The sequence below is a fragment of the Ammodytes marinus genome (genome assembly GCF_949987685.1).
Source record: "Ammodytes marinus genome assembly, chromosome: 11".
NCBI classification, from domain to species: domain Eukaryota; kingdom Metazoa; phylum Chordata; class Actinopteri; order Uranoscopiformes; family Ammodytidae; genus Ammodytes; species Ammodytes marinus.
The window spans coordinates 24,005,575-24,033,055 of record NC_137215.1 but is presented as its reverse complement, the minus strand read 5'-3'; the positions used below and the strand labels follow the sequence as shown (position 1 = coordinate 24,033,055).

Here is a 27,481-nt window from a genome sequence, read left to right as displayed (position 1 = left end):
CATTTTCCTGTGATTGCGCCCCTATGCAGGCAGTAGATTGACACCAGCGTATTACCCCCTGTTTAACAGCTTAAATGGCTGACGAATCGAGTGCAGATCCCTGGGGATTTCATTTGCTCGAAGTAAGCTAGGGTCATCATCTTTTTTCATCTTATTAAGAGAAATGAGATGCCCATCACGGCCATCACCATCAGGACACTAGGGCTATTGCTGCCTGACTGATTCTTGATTGAGAATACAAAGCCTATCAATTGGCTCTGGTCCCACTGTAGCTGAGGGGGGGGGGGAGCAGGGTTGACTATGGACGGGACCTTCATTGATCAAAACATGAAGCGGGGATGGGGGGGGAAAGCCAAACAGCCAGTGAGCTGATTATGGTAATGCTTCAACACATCGATTAAAGGGATGTGCGTTTGAGGCACAAGAGCGCTCCAATAAATCCTCCTTCCTTGCGTCGCTAGCAGTGAAGTGTCTTGGATTCCTCAGCTTGATCAAGACGGGGAGCCTTGTGTAGAATACCAAACAGCAGCCGTGGACTAGTACATCAGAAGTGCATAACAAACACATCGATTGATATAATTTGGACAGAGCAGTAATTCTCAGTCATTGCAAAATGTAATGTTTTTCTATCACTTGTGAAAAATAAACTGTCTTGAATCCAAAAATACTTGAAATGTATGATTTGATTATCAATTATAAGCCTATAGATGATAAGACCCATATCCATTTAATATCTGCTTATTAAGTATGAAGCTGGAACCATGTGTCAGAGGTTAGCTTAGTTTAGCATATATACTAAAACATATGGAAACTGTTAGCTTTAAAAACTAAGTAATTAACAGTTATATACTTTGCTAGTTGATCTGATACAATAGCTAAAGTTTTAAAAGATAAATTCATGCTTTTATGGGAGTTCTTGGAAAAAAGGGGACTGAAGTTCTTCCCAAAATTTCAAACTACTCCTTCAAAGGTGGCATTCAACATTTCACATTTCAGGTTTTTCAGTCATCTCTCAAACACGCCTGCAGAACAGATAGGCTTCTATTTAAATCAGTACAACTTAACATGCACTATACTAATGTAGCCACAACCTGAAGTGTTTTCTAGCCCGTTCAGTCTATTTGCTTTTGTTTAACTCGTTACCTAAGTGACTGTGTGTTTGGTTGTGAACACTGCCAAAATGTGGGTGATCTTACACTCAATACTGTGTGTGAATGCATGCTGTGTAGACACAGATGGAGGACTGACAAGCTGTTGCTGCGCTGCAGACATGCTGCTTTTGCCATGAAGCCTGTGTACACATCAACACATTTGAACTGGATCGGAGACAGATTAATTGAATGCTTACCATAAACAAGGTGTACATTCTCTAACAAAAGAAAACAATCCAAATGAGGGACCGTCAAACGGGTCTGTTCTCCGAGGATAATTGATCTGATCCAAGTTGCCATCAGAATAGGCCGAAGTAAAGAGAGACAACCAACACTGGCAGCACCATCCTATAGGTTCTAGGTGATTGGCTGCTTTTGGACTTAGTTATCTTGTCCCGAGTCAAACATCTAAGTGAAGTAGCAAGTCCAGTGGCAAGACTGGTTTGAGTTAGTCAAGTCTAAAGCTAACAGGTTCAGTATCTTAGTCCGATACAGTTGTGAGTCTACAACCTTGGAAGGATTCTGATTCTGATCCCAATGCACCTAATTAACATTAATATGATTGACCTTTCTGTGGGTCTGGGAAAGTTAGTTAGGAATTGACCTTTTTAGTTCAAGAATCAACGTCGTTGTCTTTTCATACTTTTGCTTTTATTGCTAAAGATTGAGCATTTAAAGAGGGAATAGCTCAAACCAGAAGGAGTGCATTTAGCTATGTGATGAAGTCTCTGCAGTGTCTGGAACAACTTCCAGATCAAGACTTGAGCTCCATCCTGTCGGTCTGTGATAAAAGGGGTTTCTGTTACCCTATCCTCCTTGTGTGTATGGTGAAGACATATGCCTTGGCATACGTTTGTATGTCAAGGTATCATAAATGTACCTTCACGGATTCCATAATATCTGATGAAAAATTACAAACGATGTAGGAGCGTGATTAACTTTTTTCATCTTTGCCAGTGAGTTCATTATGACCCAGATGAGATAAAGATGACCACCAAAGCCGTTGTAGTTTTATTTGGTGCAGCTGAGGGATGATAGGAAGGAGTTCATTATGGTGAGAAGAAGCAATGATTGCACAACACTCTCCTTCTTATTCTTTTGTGGGCTTTCATTTCCTTCCCATATTCGCTAGATCTGCCCTGACAATGCTCAAGGGCTCAACAGCCCATTGACAATCCCATATCCAGACAAAACAATGCTAATGGTAGCTTTAAAAGATTTAAGCTAGGCAACACCTCCATTTAAATGTTCAAATATTCATTTATGAAATACTGTGTATATTCATATTATTTCAGAATATATGGGGTTCAATCGTGAGCAGTCAGCCTGTTGCATGCTATACCACAGCGATGTGGCCCTATGTACTGTACGTTTAAGCCCATTTATGTTATTTAGACATGTGTGTGCATGGAGGTGATTCATCTCCAAGGCTTTGTACTTTCTCCCCAGCGTGATTTGTCTTTGCTTCGCAGACAGCCACAACCCCTTCTACCCCTTCAAGCGTCTCATTCACTTACACCATACAGCAGGTGTGTGTGTGTGTGTGTGTGTGTGTGTGTGTGTGTGTGTGTGTGTGTGTGTGTGTGTGTGTGTGTGTGTGTGTGTGTGTGTGTGTGTGTGTGTGTGTGTGTGTGTGTGTGTGTGTGTGTGTGTGTGTGTGTGTGTGTGTGTGTGTGTGTGTGTGTGTGTGTGTGTGTGTGTGTGTGTGTGTGAGTAGGTGTTTAGGTGCGACGCAGGGGACAATATAGTATAGGATACAGAGACGGTGCCATGTGTTCAGTTATGGTTAATGAGTAGCTCCCTTGCATCATCATGCCTCAGGGCGGGGGGGAGGGGGGGGATCAAATCACACATACAAATTCAATTACATTGGCTTTTTTTTATATACAAACATCTTAACAGTTTGATCTGTGCTGAAGAGGAGGTTGAGAGGGGTGCTTCATCATATTACCAAGTGCCATCCTGCTAGCCAGCCATCCCACGGCATGGGACGTAATACTCCTCTGGTTTTTGCTGATGAATGACCTCCCCACAGTCATGCATATTCATGTAGATCCTTGTAGCACTTCACACACACACACACACACACACACACACACACACACACACACACACACACACACATTCTGCCACTGTGGAGGGAGAAATCGTTAAGTCACTCAGATTTCATAAGCAGGTTACCATGGAGACCCTTAGACAGCGCCAGCTACACCTTCTATCAGCTGCATCATACATTGGAGTAGGCACCGTAGGCCAACAAATCTATATGGTTATTACTAGCAGCTAATACACACTATACATCATGGCAAGGAGATACGGTGCACATCCTTAATCTCCTGTCTATATCTGTGTGTAGGTGTTTTGTTTGTTTTTACAGCAATTGGATTGCTAGGGTTACACGTCACAGCATGATTATTTTCTCTACAGTCAATTTGGAGAGTTCACTTTTTTCCCCCTCAAACGGCTTGGTGGCATACGTTTTGTGAGATCAATCCCTGGCCATGGCTTGCCAAAACTGAGAGGCTTGTCATAAGCACCGCACACAAAAAAAAAATCAAATAGCGCCCTGAAAAGTAATTGAATGATTCAATCTGCGACGCACACTCACCAGTTCACACTCATTTCACCTCGGAGCCGAATCTCTTATTACAATCTGAAAAGGCCCAAAGGAGACCGCCATGGTTCTACCCCCCCCCCCCTCTCTCACTCCTCAAACTGGAGATCTGCTTTAATCACATTGTTCAAGTGGAATGCACACTTTATGTTCAAATCCACTGTTTGTGATATCAGTGCACTGCAGTTGTTTCTGTCTGGAGACGCAGTGTGTCTGTAATAACAACGTCCGACAGATTGAACAGAAGTGAGAAATGCGCTGATGAATTAGTGACTGAACGTGAACTCGATTGTACTGTATCACAGTATTGCCCTTCTTCTCCATTGGACCACTGAGCCAAAAGTAAAGGCTGATCTGGGAGTTAAAAAAAATAGCTCACGCGTCACAAGCGTCATAACAACCAGCATATCAACCAGAAATAAATGTTGCATTTTAACGTTTTCTTGGCGATGTACAGAATAATATTCGTGATAACCATCAAACTACATCGTACACATTCACTGAGTGAAGATTGTGAAAGTAAGACACACATTTCTCGCTAACAATTTTAGAAAAAAAAAACATTTAATAGCTTATACATCTTAAAAATCATCAGAATAAAAGCTGTGGCAATGGCGGCCACAGCTTGCCGGGAGGACTTGAAAGTCACGTGACATGAACGCTGTCCATTATAAATGAATAGGGGGGGAAATGTAGCTATGTCACAATTTCAAGGTCTTAATTGTGAAACTACTAAATCTTGCGCTGTGGACAAACGTAGCCATTACACATTTAACTGTGAGACTGGGTTGGTAATCCACCATCGAGAGGACAGGACCCTGTGGACTAATCCGAAGTTATGAGTTTCATGCAGTGCCAGCACACCCTCTTTCTGTGATAGTCAACTGTTATTGCTGCGCCAAATGACTCCCCATTAATCTGGTCCCTCTGCCCGGCAGCTCAATTTGAAACTCCAGAAGTTTGAGCATGGGAGAGAAAATCTTGTGGCGGTAAAGCAAGACCGCACATCTATTTGTGTTTGTGCCTTACTCAACCCAATGGTAAAAAGTTCTATAGTTACGGACCAAATTCTGAGTATTTTTCTTTGGATGCCAGTCATGCCTTACTCACAAACAGGCCAATTATAACTCGTTCGGCATTATTCAGAGTGATCTTGTTGGTGAATAAGCAGGTAATGGATGGTTTAGAGAGAGAATGAATATATGAATAGATAAAAGGCTCAGGGGTTGTCATTGGCTCTCTCTCTCTCTCTCTCTGTGGGTGCATTGCTGGAGATCCATTTCCTCACCTCGAATGGACAAGAATATCAATGTCATTTGCTTGATGACGCATCCAAACCCTTTACTCTTTCTTCTCACTAGCACTGAGAGAATAGAATGTCACACATGTCATGTTATCGCGGCTGTGTCCTCACCTCACCTGCACTCTCAGATACCAGACATTTGTTTCACATTAAACTGCCTTTAAAACTAAGTCAAAGCATTTACAGATAAATCCAGAGGGAAAACTACCAAGACTCAATTATGTGAAGATGTAATCCATCGCATTAACATCTAATGTATTGTCTATTAAGTTCCTAGCCATCAAATAGTGTTTTAAAACAATGGTGATTGAGCATATGACCCACTGATGAATGCGCCTGTATTTGCTGCTTTGCCCAGTTGTATCGGAAAGCATCCTCATTAACAGAGATACTAATGCTGTTGTTTTGCTCTTGCTTTTGTATTTCTCCCCTACTAGTTTAGGGGCCCATGATGATTTCTTTCTTGTTACATTTCAATGAATATCCTTAGGCTATTCCTTGTTGGACCCTGTTATTGACATGAGTGGCTGAGCTCTTTGACTAGCCTGGCTCCGCCCACCCACCTACTTCCGCCCAAATTTCATTTTCCCTTCAGTAGTCAGTCTGGGGATGGGTCGTATTAGTGGGATTTTGCTCGAACAAATTTCTGAGTGTCCAATCAGCGAACAGAGGAAGTGGCTGAGAACGATGACGTCAAAGTCGCGCTCCAGTTTCAGTTGAATGCTGCGTTCCTTTACACTCGGAACTTGGAGATTTCCAACTTGGTAGTTCCGAGTTCCGACCTGTCTGTGTTCCAGTGCATCTGCTCGGGAAAGTATGGACGCCTACAACCTTTCTCATCCAAATAACTAAACGTTAGGCTCTAGCAAGTTACCGTTGCCAGGTACCGGTAGATCCATAGACTACAATATGTAGTGAAGTCGGAAATTTCCGAGTTCCCTGTACAACTGGAACGCACCGTCAGAAGCCGGCTCATGACATACGTCACAACCAAACGCGATTGGTTGGCTAATCCAGAGTGGCACTGAGCAGATCCAATAGTTTTAAACTTCAACAGACACCCGCCTCCAAGTGAGTGAACGTTTGCCAATTACAGCAGTTCCAGACCTTCTGTACAAATGAAATGAAGTACGATGGTCTGGTAGCACCAGGCTACTCTTTGACTATATGCAACATGAAAAGTTACTATCAGTATCTCTGACTAAGGGCCCCCCTGAGCCCTTGTGCGGTAATCCATCCCTGGGTGGATATCTTAGAAGCGCTGCACATTAAACAGAATCTATCTGCATGGCTTGACACCACAAGGGGTAAATTAGAATGTGTCATTTTGTGATTTGGATGAACTGGCCCATGTTAGAGTAAACAGGAGATGACTCAGAGTAATGTTTGCCCAAATTGTTTCTTACCATTACAGTGCTGAATGGAAACATAATTTGAAAGGACATTCCGTGCTGAGCCACAGTCATCTTTGCCTTCACCAATGACGGCAATGTAGGCTACCTTGACATTGCATCTGGAGACTGATGAGAAAAACTCTTGCACTTTATTTTTTGCTATGAAAGAAACTGACAGTGTCCAATGGGCTAACAGTTTAGAGAGAGTAATGTTCAGCGTGAATTGATGCTGAAAAAAATCTCCCTTCTTAGATCTGTTTTGTCTCAATGTCTTACAGCTCAAGTTGGCTCAACAATAATCCCCCCTGCAGCTCATATCTCAAATATTCATGCGTCAAATGAATTCATTTGTAATCCTCAATAACTTTCTCAAACAAACACTTTTGTCCATCTGTTGCAGTCTCTTGTATGTGTTTTTTGCTGAGACACAACCCTGTGATGTGACAGCAGCTTGAGTCAGAGCTGACGCGGGGAGAGTGTGTAGCTGACTGCTGACGCACAGCTCTGCCTCTCCAAGGATTGTCTGATCTCCTGCTTGATCTCTGCTCAAATGCAGCTCCTCCTCCTCTAACCAACACGGCCTGGCTGGAGTTAAACATACCCGTGTTGGCATGGCAACCTTGTAGGACTGTTACATTCCTCTTGATAAGTAATGCTAACACCGCTACAACATTACATTATGCTCAAGACGAAAACGCCTTTTAAGCTGAAACCATGGCAACCGCATCTGAAGATTTATGTTTCCTTTGTCGATATTTTCTAATACAAATGTGTTGAACTTAACCTCTAAAAAGTAGCTCCAGCACAAGCTCCAGTCTTGCCGAATGTTGCTCGGGAGCAAACCGTGATTTATTTCCACACTCTAAAACATCTCGGGTACAAATGAACCCCCTCTGAAGGTTCTCGATGTCTACCTATTTGTCATGGTCACAGTGCCTTTGACCATGTCTGCGCTGACAGGGACTGCCAAACGATTACCAAAAAAAAATTATGCAAATCTTCCATCGGGCTCGTCAGCAGTTCTTCTCGACCGCGACCGGGATCAGCAAGCTGCCCTCTGAGCTGAATTCATTTCATTTATAGTTAATTTTTAAGTTGCCCCCTGCACAACTGAATACATTGATATCTTTCCTGGAAATATCTGCATAGGCACAGAACTGTAGCTTTTTCTCATTTTGGATTACACAATGAAAAAAATAAATCTGGCTCCCTTAATTGCCACAATTCATGGGATAATCTCTTTGGAAATGTGTAGTTACCTTCACATTGTTGTGCATAGAGTCACACACGCAAGAGACTGCAAAACTTGTTACCCCTGAGGTAACATTGTTATCTGTATTAGTTAAAATTGTATATGTAACTGTTTGTAGGGCAAAAGGTCATCAATGTGTCATCTTGATCTTTAAATCTTGTCTTCATCTTTTCACAAATTTCTGTGAAAATGCTTAACTTGAGGTAGGCCGCATTGCTTTGTGCATTAATATATATCGCAGAATATAGCTGTTTTGCAAACTTTCCTTACTTTCTTTGAATACTGATTTGTGTACAGCACCAGCAAGAACAACGATGTGCATTACATTGTCTTTTTGAACTAGTTCTCTTAAAGGTTCAGTAAGCGGAATGGTCAGTTTAGCTAACTTCCTGTCACTGACTGCAGTTAGCAGTCCCCTCCCTCGTCACCACATTAATGCACTGCGGTCTTCAAACAGCTCCGCCATTGTAGGCGCATAAACATTCACCCATCTGTCGCTCTGGCGTGCACCGGCAGTGAGACGGGTGTCGGTTTGTAGCGTTCTCTCTTGTGATTTGATATTAATTTTGGGATCCCCGAAAAGTTTATTTGCCGATAACATGCAGAGCGGGTGACTTAGAGATCGGCTTTATGAAACGTGCACACTATGTAAGTGATCGCTGTATGAATAAAGAGCAATTTAACACTATATTAACATAAATAAATCGCTTACTTCACCTTTAATTCTCCCCTCGAAACACAGTTGTGTTGTCCCTTGCTAAGTCAAGGCGCCATGTTTAAGCCTGATGTTGAAGTTGCCCCCGGTCAAACATGGCTGTTGTGTTTTGCCCTGCAGGCTGTTATGCAGCTTTGCGGCAGAGCTGTGCATCAAGGAGAAAGTGGGGGAGGACGGGGGGAGGGAGGCAGACGAGAGGGAACAGCCTAGAATAGGAATTGACTGCTGACATTCACCTGGAAGCCCTCTGTAAGGAAACGTATATGTAGTGAGGGAATGATCCTGAGGCTAGAGAGCGAGACGGAGGTGTGTGTGTGTGTGTGTGCGCGCGCGTGCGTGATTATGGAAACTAAGGCTACGGCATGCTGCCCATGTTGCAAAAGGGAGGTGTCTCGTTGGGCTGAGGTAGAACCAGCTAAATCAACTCTGAAGTGTGAGGTCCCATGGTAGCGTTAGGGTTGCTCAGGAGGAACATAGAATGTTGCCTGGAACAGGTCCTTGGGGGTGCCATGTGGCTCATAGCAAACCCCTATGGGCTGTAAATCCCTCTGATACACCACATACAAGACCATAAAGATGTTGAAAGAGATGAGGAGACAAGTATACGAGATAAGGCTTGTGTTTGCGAGTTGTATATGCCTTTGTAGCACTTCACACACCCCCTGGGAAAAATGACAATCGCCTAACTTCCATGGCCCCATATTCAACTCTCTCTCCCATCTCTCCATCGTCACCCAGGCTCAAATCCGCTCGGCCTCTATCCCTGATGTCTGTATCCTTTGACTTCTTGGAAACAGACTGTCCGGCTTAAGCTGTTTGGAGAAGGGAAATGATGCAACATAAATTTCAAGGCAATGGCTCTGTGTCTTTCTCCTTCTCCCTCCACACACACACACACACACTCCGAGGAATGGAAATCAATAACCTTCAAGAGTGAGTCAATGCAGAAACTAATAGCTAACAAACCCACCGATGTAAAAATCACCACCGGCTCCGAAATGTCAACGGGTGTAATGTAAAGGAATTGGTCTTAAGCACGCCGCGGCTCTTTGTCGCCTATATATAATTATTTTGGCAGATAATAGAAGGGCCACAACGGTCAAAACAAGCCAGACTCTTGTATCTGAGTGGGGCCAGGGCAACCCACAATCACAGTAACAAACAGCCCGTCAATGGAGCAAGCAGGAGAACACATAAGAATGGACAAAGGAGCTCCCGTTGGACTTGATTAAGACATTTGGCCAACCTTTTTTCCCCGCCATTGATTTGGGCCTGACCATCTGACTAAGCAGCTACGTGTATTAGTGTAAAGGGCATTTATTTGGGCATCCACATTTATCCTGGCCAAGAAGCTTCCCTCCCCTCCAAGGCTCAAAGTGCTGATCCTCTCACACTCCAGGGTGAGGTGATTGACAGCTGAAACAAAACAGACGTCATTTGTATAAAGCATGTGATAATTTTCATGAGTATGAACCCGTATCATTGTCATGCATTCGCTCTCAGTTGGGGTTGTGAAGCAGCCAATAATGGCCGATAACACAAGCGTCAATGATTGAATACTTTTCCATTTTTAATGTAAGAAAAACCAACAATGTAGTAACTTGTCAATGACGTGATAAAATGTCTAAACCAATAGCATTCTAACGTTATCCACGTAATGTAGAGCAGGGGTGTTTGTGTGGGCAGGTCTTTAAGCATATTATAAATAGGCAATAGGAAGGAGGACATGTGATACTTTATAGCCGAAAAAATCAAACTAAAATAAAGCTGTATAAGTATATTATTACATTATCGGCTCCAGTTCTTACTTTTTGAAAGGATTTTTTATTTAAACACGGCCAATTATGTAAAATCCAGCCAATAATGTAGGCTAACAACTTAAAGCTATAGTGCGTAACTTTAGCATATGAATGATGATTGAGCCATCAAACGAGTTGACATAAAATTGATTAAGCCCATCAGCTCCACATAACTCTCTCTCTCTCTCTCTCTCTCTCTCTCTCTCTCTCTCTCTCTCTCTCTCTCTCTCTCTCTCTCTGTATTTCTCAGTGTGGCAGCATTTACAAACTGGTGTCAACCCCTCAAGAAGCGCCCAAGAAATGTTTCAGTTTGATTGTGACTGAGTGGTTTTCCTTCTTTCTAGGAAATCTTTTCACGCTGGAGAAATGTGTTAATCACTTTGCTTGTTGTGTTCATTTGAAACAACAGTTTCCGTTTCATCACTTAACACAAAGATCACACCAACAAAGAGGATATCAGACTGTGTTGTGCATAAAAAAGGTTTGTTACCCAGACGAAGGTACCCAGAGGACCACTGTGTTTCATAATACATTATAGACTTCAACTGTGATGTTGTGTGTAGAAAGCCTTTCCTTTCTAACAACATGTGCTAAAGCTGAAGTCAGCGATTATAGGGATACGCTTGTTGTCAAAATCCCGTTATGTCAAAATCTGTGAATATGTGGGTTGGAATATCTCAACATGATGCTATGCCTGTCTGTACAGTATATGTGTGCTGAAAATCACCAATGTTATACTGTAAACAGGTATGTAAACAAAGGGGCCCACCCCAACATGCCAGTATACAGAGCCTAGGCTGTGTATTACAGTTTGTTTCGATCGCTAACCCACAGTGGGCACAACTGTAGCTCAATGTGCAAAACTCTAACTACAGTCTGCACTACCAACAGTCACTGGAGCTGAACAGTTCACTTCACCTGCAAAATAGGCTCGGTGCAGCAAACACTATGAACCAGCTTCATTGAGATAACACATACTATCATTCAGAACACACTCAGAGTATGAACACTAGCATCAAACCCCAATACACAAATGACAATCTTTACATTTTGAATAATTTGAGTTACTTCACACAAATAACGTAATATTTTCTTTGATGAAAGAGTGAAATTATTTCACATGAAATTGTTTATTTTATAACATACCAGTTATGTTTAGGTAAACAACAATAAATGAAAATCAGACATTTGCTTCAATAGATACATCTTTTTATTTTATATTTTATTGATATTTATCTGTGTAAATATTCTATAATTGTAATACAGAAATACAATTCCTGTAATGTTGTCATTTACTGTAAGGATGCAACTCTTACGTTTTTGTTTGCTGGAAAATTCGTATTACAGATTCAACTTTAGATCTCTTTTTTTTTAACCTTTATTTATACAGGTAAATCCCATTGAGACCGAAGACTCTTTTGCAAGGGAGAGCTGTTCTCCTTTCCCACGTTACCATTCACACACACATTCATGCACCGATAGCAGGCTAACTATCGACATTCACTCGAGGCAAGGTGGGTGAAGTGTCTTGCCCAAGGGGATCGAACCTCCAACCCTTTGATCATCGGCCGACCCGCTCTACCACCTGAGCCACAGTCGCCTTTGCAGATTGGTTTGCACCCTCAACCGTGCCTCTCTCAATGAGAGACCACAACAGGGTCTCTGTGTAGCCCTTACTGTAATTACAGTAATCAGAAAATACAGCTCTATGTCTACTAGGTCTTCCACACATTCACACTCTCACTGCCACTCTTCTCCCTCCAACAACCTGTCTTCATTGGTCCATTTCCCCCCCCCCCCCCAAAAAAAAAAAATATATATATACTGTATATACTGTATGTTCACTAACAAGTCTAAAACAAGTAACTTTCTTAGTGTTTCAGTTGAAATTGCAATCAGCAGTGTTTGAAATGCACCAGGCTGAAATCCATTCTGTTTTGAAAAAAGTGCTGGAAATCCACAGTGATGTGCAGGTTGTGGTTAAGCCACGAGATAAGTGTGTAGAGTTTTGAAAATTGTGTTTAATCAATGAAAAATGAGCTAGAGTTTGGTCCACATGAACTGCTGCTGTGCATAGTGTTGTTAGAGTTTTGCACATGTCGCTCCAGTTGTGCCCACTGTGGTTTAGCAATCGAAAAAAACTGTAACACAGGATATTTTTTCCATCGCACACACAGTGCTAACAGGTAGCGAACCATATGTACTGATTTTGACCAGTCATTTTGATAACAAGCATTCTCCAGAATCACTGACTCCGCACTAATTTGCCTTTGAAAATAAACTGTTGCTCCTTTTTTCTCTAATTGAAATGTTGATGCACAGCACATTGGAGCCATTGAGTGCAGCCATATCAGATGATAAGATGCATGGAGAGGAGTGTGTGGCCACATGTGTATACGTCATGCATGCTGACAGAGCCGCTTTGGAAGCTTTTTTTGTGATTAAAGTTGATCTTTTGGCAGGGTTAAGTGCTGCCTGTGCTGTCCTAAGTGCACTAACCCTGGTCCACACACACACACACACACACACACACACACACACACACACACACACACACCCTTGAACAATATAGCTCTCCACCAGGGGCTCCAATCCACTGAACCCTAAGCTGTGGCAATAGTTCCTCTAGCTGTGATCATGCAGCTTCAAAGGGCTGAAACCTGACTTAAGCACAGGACCGGCACAAACACCTGACTGCTTTTGTGTTTTTTTTTTCATTGTGCAAAATGATTTGATCAGAGGGATTGTTGAGCTTAAATGTAACTCTGGTGTGATTTCTGTGTATGAATGCCTAGGGGAGTCTTTGATATATTTATATTAGTTGCTCACAGTAACATCAATAAGAAAAGGTTTACAAGATCAGTTTGGATTCACTTGTTACTCAAAGATGGCGAGTGCCTACACCTTGACATACCCCAGCCCTTGCCTTTCTCCCTAGAAACCATTTTCTCCCCAAATGTTGCAACATATTTGCTTCCCCTCCGGGTGTTCTCCGGTGGTTATAGCGGTTTAAACAAGATAAAGTCAGACCGGTTGTCTCTTTAAATCAAGCTGCAGTGTTGATGTGCCCTCAAGCTGAAATGGTAAGAACCATTTCCACCTCTGCGGCAGGGAGCCTGACCAAATCGGCGCACTAGAGCGCTTCAAACGTGATTCTCATTCCCTTGGTCACTTGCGGTCTATGGTCGCCTTCACTCCCGGAGAGGAAAAGCAATTTGTCAGTCTTTTTTTCCATGGGAGTTTGTTTTGCTTTAGTTTGTTTTCCCCCAGCGCATCTCGAATACATTATTTAATTTTTATTTTCCTCTTCTTTTTTTTGTGTTCCCCACCCGCAGAACTCAGTGGCAGTCGCCTCAATCCATTTACCGCTGGCTGCTGGAACGCCTATCTCGTCCTCTGCGCTGCAATCTGTTGATAACTCCACTTGCAAGCTGCAGTTTATTGTGTTTCGCAATGGGAAACTCTTTCCGTGCACGGGGAATTCGTCAAACCTCGCCGACGATGGGAAGCGTAGGAGCGTTTCAACACCAGTTGCTTTCACCAAATTAGGTAAGAAGGAAATCCATGTTTATCATCATGCCTGTGATGTCAACGCTGCGCTGTAATGCCGACTCGGAAGACATGCTTTACACCCACACGCACGCACGCACACACGCACGCACTCACCCACACGCACAGTCTATGTAGTTTGCTGTGCGCAACATGTTGACACCCATGCTTGACAGCCTAGTGTGCCAAAATAAATCAACACTCAATTAAGCAAATACAGTCTATTTAATATACATGAATGCAATCAATGTATGCGTGTCCACACCACAGTGTCCACTTCACTGACGTGTCTTTTCTTTCTGGAGAAATGGGTAACTTTCAGTTTCTATTTTCACATTTAAAGTTTATCTGCAACACTTCACACAGCAGTCCGTCAACTGCAGTAACAGTCTGACACTTCGCCGTCTACATAATGCGCGCGCGTGTAGGGCTATATGTGTTGTGCATACGGGATTGTTGTATGTGAACGTGCGCGCCCATGTCCACTCTTCTCCTTTTTGCCATATGGCGAGCACTTACACACTTTCCACTTGGTTTCCCTAATTGAATGTCTTGGCTTTTATGCTTGCAGATGGGTGCAGCCTCGGGAGCGCCGTGCACTCCGTTACTATTGCTCTCAGGCACTTCGCACTGGGTGTAGACCCCACCGCCGCCTATTGGGATTTTGACCTGCTGGATGGACACGGTGGCTGGAGGGCAGAGGGCTGCCACATAACAGGCTCCGGGGGCAACACGACCACCATTCATTGCACCCATCATAATAACTTTGCTGTGCTAATGGTGAGTAGTCTACTAGCCTGCTATGTGGTACCAGTGTCATTCATGTTAGCACCACCATGCCCACACATTACGCGTCTTCCACTGCTTAGGGCCTATTATGGATCAAATGCATCTTTTTTTTTCTCCTATTTTTTTTTCACCATGGAATAGACGGAGTCACGTGTTTTAAGAAGCACTTCATGCAGGGACTTTTTTTTAAAGCTTCCTATAGAGTTGCTCTTCCGCAGACATAAAGGATTTTGTTCAAATGCGCTACGGGGGATTTGTTGGCTTTGGAGTATAATGCGCCACGCTATATTCCCTCCTATATCCTGGAAATGAGAAGTTGCGTGTGTTAAAGGCTATAGTCGGCCACCTTTTTTTTCCCCTTCTTCTTCCAAAAAGCAGCACAGCAGTTGAAATAGATGAGATGCTCAAGAGAAGGAGCGCCTTGTCAGGAGCTATTCGCCCCCGAGCGCAAGTGGTGTGCTAATTGGTTGCAACCATCGCCGAGCGAGCAAAAAAAAGAGAAATGATGGACTGTAAAGCATAGCATCGTTCGTCTGTGTCGCTCAAGTCGCCCGCTGAGATGCACCCTTCTCCCGACGACGTCCGCCTGTTCAAATTGATTTGATGAGGATAATACCAAAAGCGCAATGGCATCGCATCGCCCAGTCGCTCCATAGAGCAGCGCTGCGCCTGGTCCGCTCTTTTTGGATGAAAAGAAATCCTCCGGATGTTTACCGAAGAGTGGGATTCGTTAGACTGGGAGGTCAGTTCTCGGTGGAGCATGAAAAGTGTTTGCTTGAGATGTCGGTGCTTTGCCGAGTTGCATTTGTAACCTGCATATTTTATGAAGCCGCTGTTTCAATCCCGTTGTTGTTCGTGTGTTGCAAATAGGGCTGGTTCGAGAGAGAAAAAGCCGCATAGGAATAAAATGAGTGGGGTACACAGAGGGGGGGAAAATGGGGTGCACCGGAGGGAGAGAGTGGGCTTGTCTGTGGATAATGTTAAGCTGCTGTCAGATGGGGAGCAGATGTCAGAGTGTCATTGTGCATGTATTTTCCGATCAAACACACGGTGGCTTGGGCAGGCGCACCGTCTAAGTGGGCACCTTGTGGCTGTCGGAATAAAGCGAGATCGGCAATTGTGTCAAATATTCCCAGGCAGCAGATTGATTATGACTTCAGGACACGTCCGACCGCTATAGAAGGTTTTCATATAGCGGCGGTTGAAAGCCGTTACATGAATGTCCACCTTTTTGGTCTTACAAGGCGAGCGTTTTGCGCCTGGGTTTTTTTGCGCGTCTACTAATGCAGTCACCACACCCGCCTGCTTTCTGCAGTGCCCGAGAAAAGGACAACTCTTTACGGACTCGTGACATCATTGGCCCCAATCTAAATGACTGTAAATCCTATCAATGAGCCTTATACTACCTGTATGACGACTGGCTTATGCGAGAACTCGACCTGTTGCATAATCTTTTCATGACAAACTGAGAGGAATCGCTTAGCACTATTGCCGAATCGCTTAGTACTATAGCCTCTCTTAGTTAAACTGGCATGTGTAAGTCAGTGCAGTGACACACCATGTTAGCCCCTGTTGTATATGCTACCGATGGAAAATCAGTGTACCAAGTTGAAAAGTCTCCATGACCAAAGTTAGTTCTTGCAGCAGCTGTGGCAATGTAATGAAAGGCGACAGTGGCGTTTGCATGCTCCCACTGCAAAGTATGGTTTTGCACCCTGATCTCAGCAGTTACATCAGTGTCTACTATAGCTGCATCACCTTTCCTTTCTTCTAAATGACACAGACGAAATCTCCCTTAGATCTGCTGTCTGGGGTATACAGTGGTAAGATTCCATCTCATGGTGCATCTATGATGTTGAGCACACTGACAGAGGGTTAGCCACAAAGCATGACAGCTTTGAAAGATGAATAATGCAAGAAAATCATCTCAAAGGCTCTGTGTTGTTTGGGGGGGGGATGCCTGAAAGGCACAATATCCAAGTCCTGTTGATGCAGACTCTATCACATTTTCTATCCTGTTTGTGTGTGTGTGTGTGTGTGTGTGTGTGTGTGTGTGTGTGTGTGTGTGTGTGTGTGTGTGTGTGTGTGTGTGTGTGTGTGTGTGTGTGTGTGTGTGTGTGTGTGTGTGTGTGTGTGTGTGTGTGTGTGTGTGTGTGTGTTTGTGTCTGTGTGTGTCTGTGGAGATGATTAGTTTACAAATAGCATGACAAACCAACACAATTGTCCCTGGGGACTGAGGTTTGGGATTTTAAAAAGTACTTTAATGAAAATCTTTTGACTTATAAAGCATTACATGGTGGAGAATCTATGTCTTCAATGCTTTGTGATCAGAATTCCAAATAACCTACTTGGAACTGGATGTGTGTGTGTGTCTGTATATGGAAACAGTAAATGGCATCAACCCTGTACAGCTATTGTTTGGGCACCTAATACAGTCCCCCTGCTGCGGAGTTTGAAAATTGCTCCTGTGTAATAAATGCATCATTTTGTTTTTCTCGCATTAGAAAGCAGGTCAATTACCGACTTGTTACACTGAAACTATGCTACAGATCGTTTCTCATGTGGGTCAGGTTTGGAAAAACAGCACTGCCTCTATTTTGTGATTATTTTTCTCCTGCACTGAGCCAAACTTAGTAGCTTTTAGAAAGCAGCCGCTCCAGATTTCAGCACCACGGATAGCTCCTATGCATTTCCCCTGGATGTACACTCACTGGCCTCTTTATCAGTACACCTTTTCATTGCTTCTAAAAACAAATAGCTAATCAGCCAATCGCATGGCAGAAACTCAATGCATTTAAGCATATAGACGTGGTCAAGACAACATGCTGAAGTCAAACCGAGCATCAGAATGGGGAAGAAAGGGGGTTTAAGTGACTTTGAACGTGGCATGGTTGATGGTGCACGGCAGGATGAATCCATACTTTCATGTTGCTTACGCCAAATTCTGAACCTGCCATCTGAATGTCGCAACTGCAATCGAGACTCATCAGACTAGACATGATTTTCCAATCTTCTATTGTCCAATTTTGGTGAGCCTGTGTGAATTGTAGCCTCAGTTTCCTGTTCTTAGCTGACAGGAGTGGCACCCGGTGGGGTCTTCTGTTGCTGTAGCCCATCTGCTTCAAGGTTGGACGTGTTGTGCATTCAGTCCAGACATGGTATTCTCCATACCTTGGTTGTAACAAGTGGTTATTTGAATTACTGTAGCCTTTCTATCATCTCGAACCAGTCTGCCCATCCTCCACTGACCTCTGACTTCAACAAGGCATTTTGGTCCACACAACTGCGGCTCACTGGATATTTTTCCTTTTTCGGACCATTCTCTGTAAACCTTAGAGATGGTTGTGAATGAAAATCCCAGTAGATCAGCAATTTCTGAAATACTTAGACCAGCCCTTCGGGCACCCTCAACATTGCCATGTTCAAAGTCACTTAAAACCCCTTTCTTCCCTATTATGTAACTTGGTTTTAACTTCAATAAGTTGTCCCGTCCAAGTTTGCATACCTTAATGCATCGAGTTCCTGCCATGTGATTGGCTGACTAGTTATATGTGTTAATGAGAAATTGAACTGCTGTACCTAATAAAGTGCCCTGTGAGTGTATGTCTGAAGGGGAGGGCTGACTCACCCGTTTACAGCACTGCAGCCTCATCATCTCTCTTCACAACAGCCCACAACAGTGTGTGTGCCCCCCCCCCCCCCCCACACACACACAACATTTATACCCCTCCTAAACACACACATCTTCTTTGCAGACACATTGTACTGTGAGTTATTTCTGTCTCATAAGTAGGGGAAGGTGGGGTGATTTGTGCAACTTTTTACTCAAAGTGATTTTAAAGTGAGGCCTTGACAGTTATGTCTCCAACTCAAATATGTACATATATTTCAGGATGTTGTGCATCCCTGGCAATAAAAACTTTGGATCTGGAATAAACTGTTTAAGAAATATAGCTTTCGGAAAAAAAGTTGTCTTGTCGCACAAATCACCCCACGTAGTGGGGTGATTCGTGCGTCATTGTGTCACAATGACAAAGTCACCATCATCATCTTTCTGGCCATCTGAACTCTCATCAGTGGTGTCGTTAAGTGGAATTGAGATGTCACTCTCTTCTGAGCTACTGTAGACAATCACTTTCTTTTGGTGACCAGCGTATACAGCCATGCCACTGGCACAACTCTCAGAAATGTACTTTGCACTAGTTGCTCCGTGCTTGTGGAACCAACTGCCACCTGACAAATGTGATTCCCCCTACATTTCTGCCTTTAAATCAAGGCTCAAAACCCATATGTACACCCTGGTGTTTCCTCCCCATTAACCTCTGCACTACTTACTTACCTCTGCACTACTATCTGTGTTTATGTGGATGTATGGGCTTTACGTCTTTTATTTTGGTTATTGTTATTTTACCTTCATTGTTTACCTACTGAATGCACTATGTACAGCACTTTGGACAGTGCAAACTGTCATAAATGTGCTTTTATAAATACATTTTACTTACTTACTTACTTATAACTCACCCAGGCCCTTGCGCACAAATCACCCCATCCCCAGAATTTTGGATAATAGGCATGATGCAGCAATTTAGGGTTGACATTGTGCTAACTATATAGACTCAAAGTGTAGCATACCAAAGCACTAAAACATGTGTCAAATGTTTTCAAACGTGTCTATAATTGTTCAGACACAATAATCAAAAAACCTTGATCATGGAAATTTTACTTTGAAAGGCAAAACACAGTTTTTTGAGCTTAAATGTGCTTATATCTTATTCCTTGTGTCTCCCTTCTTTACAGGATGAGTCAAATGGATGGCTCTTCTTAAATATGTGGTCACATTTCCAATTTCTTCCACGGTTTTCTAGAAACAAGGGGTTTTGCAACTTCCAAAATGCACAAATCACCCCACCTTCCCCTATATAATGTTATTCATTGATTTGTTTTATTTATTCATTCATTGAGGTGATAACATAGATGAAGGAGTTCCTGCATTTGAATGCTGCAACGCGCTGCACTGTTTAATATTCAGGAGCAGACCTTTAGAACGACAGACACACGGAGGGGGTGGCTGGCTTTTGTAAGCATCCAATCATCAAAGGCTCCAAAGGCCACGGTCCAATAAGGATGGAGCAGCTCTGATATGTACGCCCATGCACTGTACAGGATCTGATGAATATGTGAAGGGAAGTGTCTTTCTGGAAACAGAAGGCTCTAGCACTGGCTGTGCATCACAGTAACAGTAGAGCGGGTGACATGTTGGTAGAACATGGTAGAGGCTAACAAAGTGTGGATGTAAGTGTGCATACAGGCATCCACATTTGAAACTGGACGGTGATGGCTAAATGTTGATGACTGTTTGCGATGAAGAGAATGGGAAAGATAAAGAGTCAGATTTTTCCAGGTATGGAAAAGGTGTTTGGATCCTTAAATTAATTAATAGTACCAACATATAACAAGCAAAAGTCATTTAAAACCAGAGTAAATACTTAAATACAGAAGTATGATTCCCAATTAGATCAAAAATATCTTAACAAGAAAGACCTAGCCAAGGTTATTATATATTATAATGACTTCCGCTGAGGAGTTGAGTCAGGAAGTTTTAAATGAGTAAGTTTAATTACATGTATGCATGCTTCTGTGGCTATAAGCACTGATTTTTGGCGGTTATATCTTCCGCTTCCTGCCACATGTCGAAGTGTCCCTGGGCAAGACACTGAACTCCAAATTGCTCCAAATAGTAGAGCTTGCGCCCTTCGAAGTAGGTGCTACCATTTGTGTATGATTGCATGTGAATGGGATAATGAGAACAAATGTAGTTGGGATATCTGATGGGCAGCAGCCTCTGCCATCAGTGTGTTAATTATGTGTGTAAATGGGTGAATGTGACAGCAGTATAAATCGCTTTGAGTGGTCAAGTAGGACTAGAAAAGCTATACGTACGGTCCGTTTACCATTCATTGACCACGTGTCAAATGTTAGACTCAAAAGATACAGGTAACAATTTTCAAATAAAGTTCAACATTTTCCTTAGAAATGTAGTGAAGTAGGCGCCTAATGTAGCATGGATATACTGAAGTTGCCAGTAAGAGTACATGTGTAAAGGTACTTAACATTCCACCACTGGAGCATTCTGAGGGGATATGTGTAAAATATTAGCCGGATAGGAAGTGGCTGTCTGATTGTAGTCAGCCTCAGCGACATGACTGAGGCTTCATGCTCTCAGCACGGAGAATCCGACGTTTTCAAAAAATGGCCAGACGGACCACAATTCACTTGTCCTCGCTGCTGCACCTCCATCTTGAACCAAACCAACCAAGACAGGGTCCCATCTTTTTACATTAGTTCTCAGCGGCTGAGCCTTCTACACAGGGCTCGATAGCAGCGTGACATTACTGCTGACTGCTGGAGCTGACCACAATACAAGGTCCTGTCTACCGTATACGGAGGAAGAGAATACTAGAGAAGGGCTGCAAGAAGCCATCTGTCCTTCCTCTAAACAGCCTTATCCAGATGCACGTGAGAACACTCAAATGTCAGGCTGCTCTCTATGAACAGTAGGGGAGAGTGGCCTGAGTTGTGCCACTTTTTACTCAAAGTGATTTTAAAGTGAGGCCTTGACAGTAAAGTCTCCAACTCAAATATGTACATATATTTCAGGGTGTTGTGCACAGTGGCGTCACTAGGCTGTTTTATTCGGGGCTAAATCCCCGGATCTAATTTGATTAGCCCCAAATCTTTTTTGTAAATTATAATTAAAAAAAAATAATTATTGCTGCATGCAGAGCCTGTGCCATATCCACACTGGTTAGGACACTAGCGTAGCTTACTGCTTGGAATTTCTGTTGAAAGTTCCACTAGTCAAAAAGATTTTAAGCCATGAATTGATAAACTTGCATCGATGAAAATATGTCAGTTTTCCGGAAATAGGCCAATCTATGAGGCTAAATAGTATGCCAATATTGATGATTGATTGTGTCAAGTGTCTAAGGATGAAAGCTAGCATGATTTGTTTCCAACTTGTGCGGTTAAGTTAAGTTACAATTCAGCTAACTAGCTAACGTTAGCTAGCTGCCCACCCTTTTCATTTCCAATGGTGGCTGTCATTTCATTACCAATGTAAAGTGTCATAAATAGTTAACACTGGTGCTGAGTCATGATTTCTAAAAAAAGAAATACCCGCAACATGTGATATGTTTTGACTGTGCAGAAAGTTTTGAAAAATCCAGGATGCCTGAGAGCCTTACTGCATTATATTCCATTATAGTTGTTTCTTTAGGAACCTGAATGTTGTCTTTTCCTTCACAGAAAAAAAAATATTTCCACTATAAATTGATGCAGAAAAGGCACAGATGGATGAATAAAGATCCACCAGAATGCAGGAAATTAAGTGTTTGACGTTCAAAAATATCTGGGGTAGCACCCCCTTACCCCCCACATATAATTTGTCCCCCTAAATGTTGAAATGAAACCTAGCCTTTGACTCTGTACACAGGCTGTATACAATATATTCATTGATATGTTGTTTTTACTTTTTGGATTGAAAAGAAGACATGTCAGTAAACTCCATGTCGGCCCTTAGTGTGATTATCATATCATAGAGTGGCCCTTTGTGAAAATTAGTTTGACACCCCTGATATGGGTAATGTAAGGTCTGTCTCACTTGTAATCATTTTACTATGAAATAACTTGAATGGAACCTTAAATGTTTGTGGATAAGCAGCAGTCAGGTAGCTATTTAAAGCTATAATTACCTGCCTATTGTGTTTATTTTGCTACAGCATTATGAAAAAAAAGTATACAAAAAATTTGCCGCGCACTACCCTATTCCCTCTTGGGCTGAGCCCCGGATGTTTTGGAAACCTAGAAACGCCCCTGGTTGTGCATCCCCGGCAACAATAACTTTGGATCTGAAATCAAGTATTAAAACCTTTTGAATTATAATATGTTGTATTTGATTTTGTTCAGAGTTACTTTCAAGTGTTTAGAAAATTTGCTTTGCTTAATTGACCAAACCTCATCATTCTTTTACTAGTCCGACATTAGTTCTGGAATGTGTGGCTAGCTTTCAAGATTCTTACAGTTACAATATGTGTTGTTATGGTAGTTTCAGAGTGGAAAAAGTAAGTGGATCAGTTTACCCCACAGCTGGGGTAAAGTGAGCCACATGACAACATTTTTTAAAACAATCATATTTTCACTGCCCTTTGTCTTGAAAAAATTCTGCTAATGCCCATTTCTAGGAAACATCCTGAATTAATGGGAAATGTGTACATTTGAGTGATAAATCATTTTAGCTCGCTTAGAGGGGAGCAAATGTAAAATGTGGCTCAGATTACCCTGTTATCCCCTACTTACTTATAACTCACCCCAGGCCCTCTGGCACAAATCAACCCAACCCCAGAATTTTGGATAATAAGCATGATGCAGCAGTTTAGGGCTGACATTGTGCTAACTACACTCAACAAAAATATAAACGCAACACTTTTGTTTTTGCTCCCATTTTTCATGAGATGGACTTAAAGATCTAAAATTCATTCCAGATACACAATTGTACCATTTCTCTCAAACATTGTTCACAAATCTGTCTAAATGTGTGATAGTGAGCACTTCTGCTTTGCTGAGATAATCCATCCCACCTCACAGGTGTGCCACATCAAGATGTCCTCTGACATCATGATTAGTGCACAGGTGTGCCTTAGACTGTCCACAATAAAAGGCCACTCTGAAATGTGCATTTTATGCTTTATTGGGGGTCTGGGGACTCAGAACCAGTCAGTATCTGGTGTGACCACCATTTGCCTCATGCAGTGCAACACATCTTCTTCGCATAGAGTTTATCAGATTGTCAATTGTGGCCTGTGGAATGTTGGTCCACTCCTCTTCAATGGCTGTGCGAAGTTGCTGGAGACGGCTTATGGTGGAGAAATGAACATTCAATGCACGAGCAACAGATCTGGTTGACATTCCTGCTGTCAGCATGCCAATTGCACGCTCCCTCAATGCTTGTGGCATGTGTGGCATTTTGCTGTGAGACAAAACTGCACATTTCAGGGTGGCCTTTTATTGTGGACAGTCTAAGGCACACCTGTGCACTAATCATGATGTCAGATCAGCATCTTGATGTGGCACACCTGTGAGGTGGGATGGATTATCTCAGCAAAGCAGAAGTGCTCACTATCACACATTTAGACAGATTTGTGAACAATGTTTGAGAGAAATGGTACAATTGTGTATCTGGAATGAATTTTAGATCTTTAAGTCCATCTCATGAAAAATGGGAGCAAAAACAAAAGTGTTGCGTTTATATTTTTGTTGAGTGTATATAGACACAAATTGTAGCATACCAAAGCACTAAAACATGTGTCAAATGTTTTCAAACGTGTCTATAATTGTTCAGACACAATAATCAAAAAACCTTGATCATGGAAATTTTACTTTGAAAGGCAAAAAACTGTTTTTTTGAGCTTAAATATGCTTATATCTTATTCCATGTTTCTCCCTTTTTTACAGGATGAGTCAAATGGATGGCTCTTCTTAAATATGTGCTTACATTTCCAATGTATTCTATTGCTTTCTAGAAACAAGGGGTGGCACAACTTCCCCACCGGCACAACTTAGGCCACTCTCCCCTATATCAGATTTTTTTTTTCTGGCGCAAATGTTTTATCGCCTACCCTGAATCACTTTTATTGTCGTCAAAGGGTAGTAACTTGGAGGAAATGAAGGATGAATGGATGGAAAATGAGATCAAATTAGAAAGCTTTTGTTCTGTTTCAGCCTCGTACAGAGTAGAAGCCAATGTATTGTGATTGCATTCTAAAACAAACAAACCTTTAAAGGAAGTTGTTTATTAAAATGCAATGTGTTTTTTTTCTTGTTTAGCAATTATGGCTAAAAAAACACATAGTGTAAAATCTTGCGGAAATGTTGCTAATCCAAAAATAACCTTGTGGCTACCTCTGCCGCACAGAAACAGCTATTCCTCGCTTGCGCCTCGTTTCCTACTGTCTACTTTTCAACGTTTATATGTCAATTTCAAAGTGTGTGTGTTCTCATTAGTCCTTTGTCCACATCCTTTGCTCAAGGCGGACATAACCAGACAACAAGCCAGTTTTGTAAGCGCTCGCCCACTAGCAGGCCTCGGCTTCAGCCCAGGGGTTAACTTTATCCCAATGCCCAGGACTTTTTTCTATCTCCGAGACATGTTTTCATACCAAAGGAGCTTTGGCGTGTGTGTTTAAGGAGATGAAGGGATTTACAGTGATAATGACGATGACCTGTTTAGATAACGCAGCCGCGTCTCACAGCGAACTGTGTTGGCATTTCTCTGTTGATATGCATTGTAGTGGGCTGGGCAGAGGGAAGGGCAGATGACAGTCTGTGATATCAACAGAGTGGGGCTGATGCCTTGTGGTTGTGTGTTTGTTATCTGATAGTGGATTAAAAAAGGAGATTTAGCGGTATAGAGGAACAGGGCAACATGCAATACACGCCTCTTTAAGCCTCTGGAGAATCTCTGAAAGGCTTTTCCAAGAGCAATACATTGAGAACCTCACAAGAGACCAGGATTTCACTACAAAATAAATAGTCCAGCTTTATTCCGCGAACAGATTGAAGTATTTCTGTGTTGCATTTTATGTTTTCATGTGTGCTTTTATTCTACCTCTTTGCCGCACAATCTTGCCCCACTGGGGACATACAGAGTTATTCATTGGTTGATAGCTCGTAATCCACCATAACATACTCATTCATCATTGTTACATTTGCGTTTTTTGTACAAGCTAGATATAACATATCATTATCCAGCTTAAGAGGTGTGAGTAGGTGGACTTTCTTACCTTTGTAAAGAGCCACACAAGATGTTTCCAGTCTTTATGCTAAGCAAAGCTAACCACTTTCTGGCTTTAGCTTCAGATTTACCAAACAGACAAGGAGAGTGCCAATGATCGGCTATTCCTTTAATTTGATTTTGTATACTTTCGTTTTAGTTAAAGATGCTGGTAAAATAAGAGAGGACTCCTCTAGCAATCTTGAAAATGTGTGAAGTGTTTATTTATAATACATTGTCTGTGGGAGGTAAAGTGTGAGTAGGCCACATATAACTGAATACATGTAACCACACAGTATGAGTGATCGGTATACTGCATAATGTGTGTTTGAGTTTGCGTTAGGCTTTGTCATAATTATGCAGCTTAAGCCAATACTTAGAGCAAATGCTAATTATTTGCAGCGCGCTTAGCTTCAGCTACCTTTCACCCTTCACCTCACTTGCACTTGATCCAAACGTGACAGTTGACAGACGAGCACTAATCCACTGCCATCCACGGGCAGGCACCAAGCAGCCAGCCGCTGACTTAACGCTGAAGCTTAGTTGTGTGCTGAGCCGTGTTAACTTGCTGCACCATAGTTCGAGGTTTGCCTTAGGTTAATATTTCATAAATGCATTCATGTTCCATTTGTAAGCATTAACTTAAGTTTTAGGTCAGGAATGATGACTTGAGCACTTGGGGATTGCTTACTATATATGTGTGTGTGTGTGTGTGTGTGTGTGTGTGTGTGTGTGTGTGTGTGTGTGTGTGTGTGTGTGTGTGTGTGTGTGTGTGTGTGTGTGTGTGTGTGTGTGTGTGTGTGTGTGTGTGTGTGTGTGTGTGTGTGTGTGTGTGTGTGTGTGTGTGTTTACTCTTACATGCATCTTTGTAAGGACCAATTTAAGCCTTTAACCTTTTTTGGATAAAGAAAGTAGGACATTTTGCCTGGCCCTCACTTCTTTAAAGGTCTATTGCAGGGTTAAGACTAGGTTTTAAAGTACAGGCTAGAATATGGATTTTCTTTATAGTGTGAGGAGGTGATTTATTTCTAATGGTAAAGGTTAGGGTAAGGGGCTAACGAATGCATTATGTCAATGAGTGTACTCTCAAAGATAGAAGTAAAAGAGTGTGTGTGTGTGTGTGTGTGTGTGTGTGTGTGTGTGTGTGTGTGTGTGTGTGTGTGTGTGTGTGCACATCAGTATTGCAGCCTTTCTTCTTTTGCTACTGTTGTGATTTAACCTCTCAGTGTATGCTGACTGTGGACTTGTTGTAGTGTGAAAGTGAAAGGGTCTGGCTCATCCAGCAGTCCCCCCTTCACTCCCAGAGCAGATTGCTACTCGCCAATAACCTACCATTTGATGCAGATTGTTTTCTCCCTTACTAATGAGTTCAGAGCTTATACAATCCACCATTTATCTCAGACATTAACAGTTTTGCACTGGCATTGCTGAAGTAAGCCAATACTCACTATTGGCCCTTTTCCCTCACGCTCTGTATTGGACACATTGGATTTTTGAATGCGGTGTGTATATCCCTCTTTTAGCCTGGATACAAATTGCATTGCCATAACCTATTCTTATTCAAATTATGTATGCTTCGCAGCTAAGTGTATGAAAGATTATAATAGTGCTTCTTGCTGCAGAAGGGATTGTTGACTTAATGTGTCTGCGTGTGTGTGTGTGTGTGTGTGTGTGTGTGTGTGTGTGTGTGTGTGTGTGTGTGTGTGTGTGTGTGTGTGTGTGTGTGTGTGTGTGTGTGTGTGTGTGTGTGTGTGTGTGTGTGTGTGTGTGTGTGTGTGTGTGTGTGTGTGTGTGTGTGTGTGTGTGTGTGTGTGTGTGTGTGTGAAGAAGGTTAATAAGCTTTTCGGTGGTCTAGCGGTTTTGATGTTGTTTAGGTACACTCACTGATTAATTGGCAGCCCAAACTGTGCAGCCTTCTTTATAGAGAGGGGAAAGCGCTTGCAAGAAATGTAAATCTGTCCTCGCTGACAAGCAGTCTTTATGCAAGATAATGATGTAGTAACATTTTGATTTTATTTCCAAGTTGATGATTTTGGCACAGATTTTCTCAATTAGTCAGTTACAAACACTTGGAGGAGGTATACATT

General features: G+C 42.4%; 1 protein-coding gene across 1 annotated transcript in view; it reads left to right on the top strand.

Moving 5' to 3' along the window:
* The window catches only part of adgra1b (adhesion G protein-coupled receptor A1b), a gene marked incomplete at both ends in the record, with an annotated part of 187,318 nt that overhangs the window by 115,474 nt on the left and 44,363 nt on the right, over positions 1-27,481 (top strand). The window contains 2 exons of the mRNA XM_080036365.1: positions 13,564-13,777; positions 14,349-14,557. Of these exons, the coding sequence (XP_079892491.1) occupies positions 13,564-13,777; positions 14,349-14,557 (423 nt within the window). The remainder of the gene's footprint in view (positions 1-13,563; positions 13,778-14,348; positions 14,558-27,481) is intronic.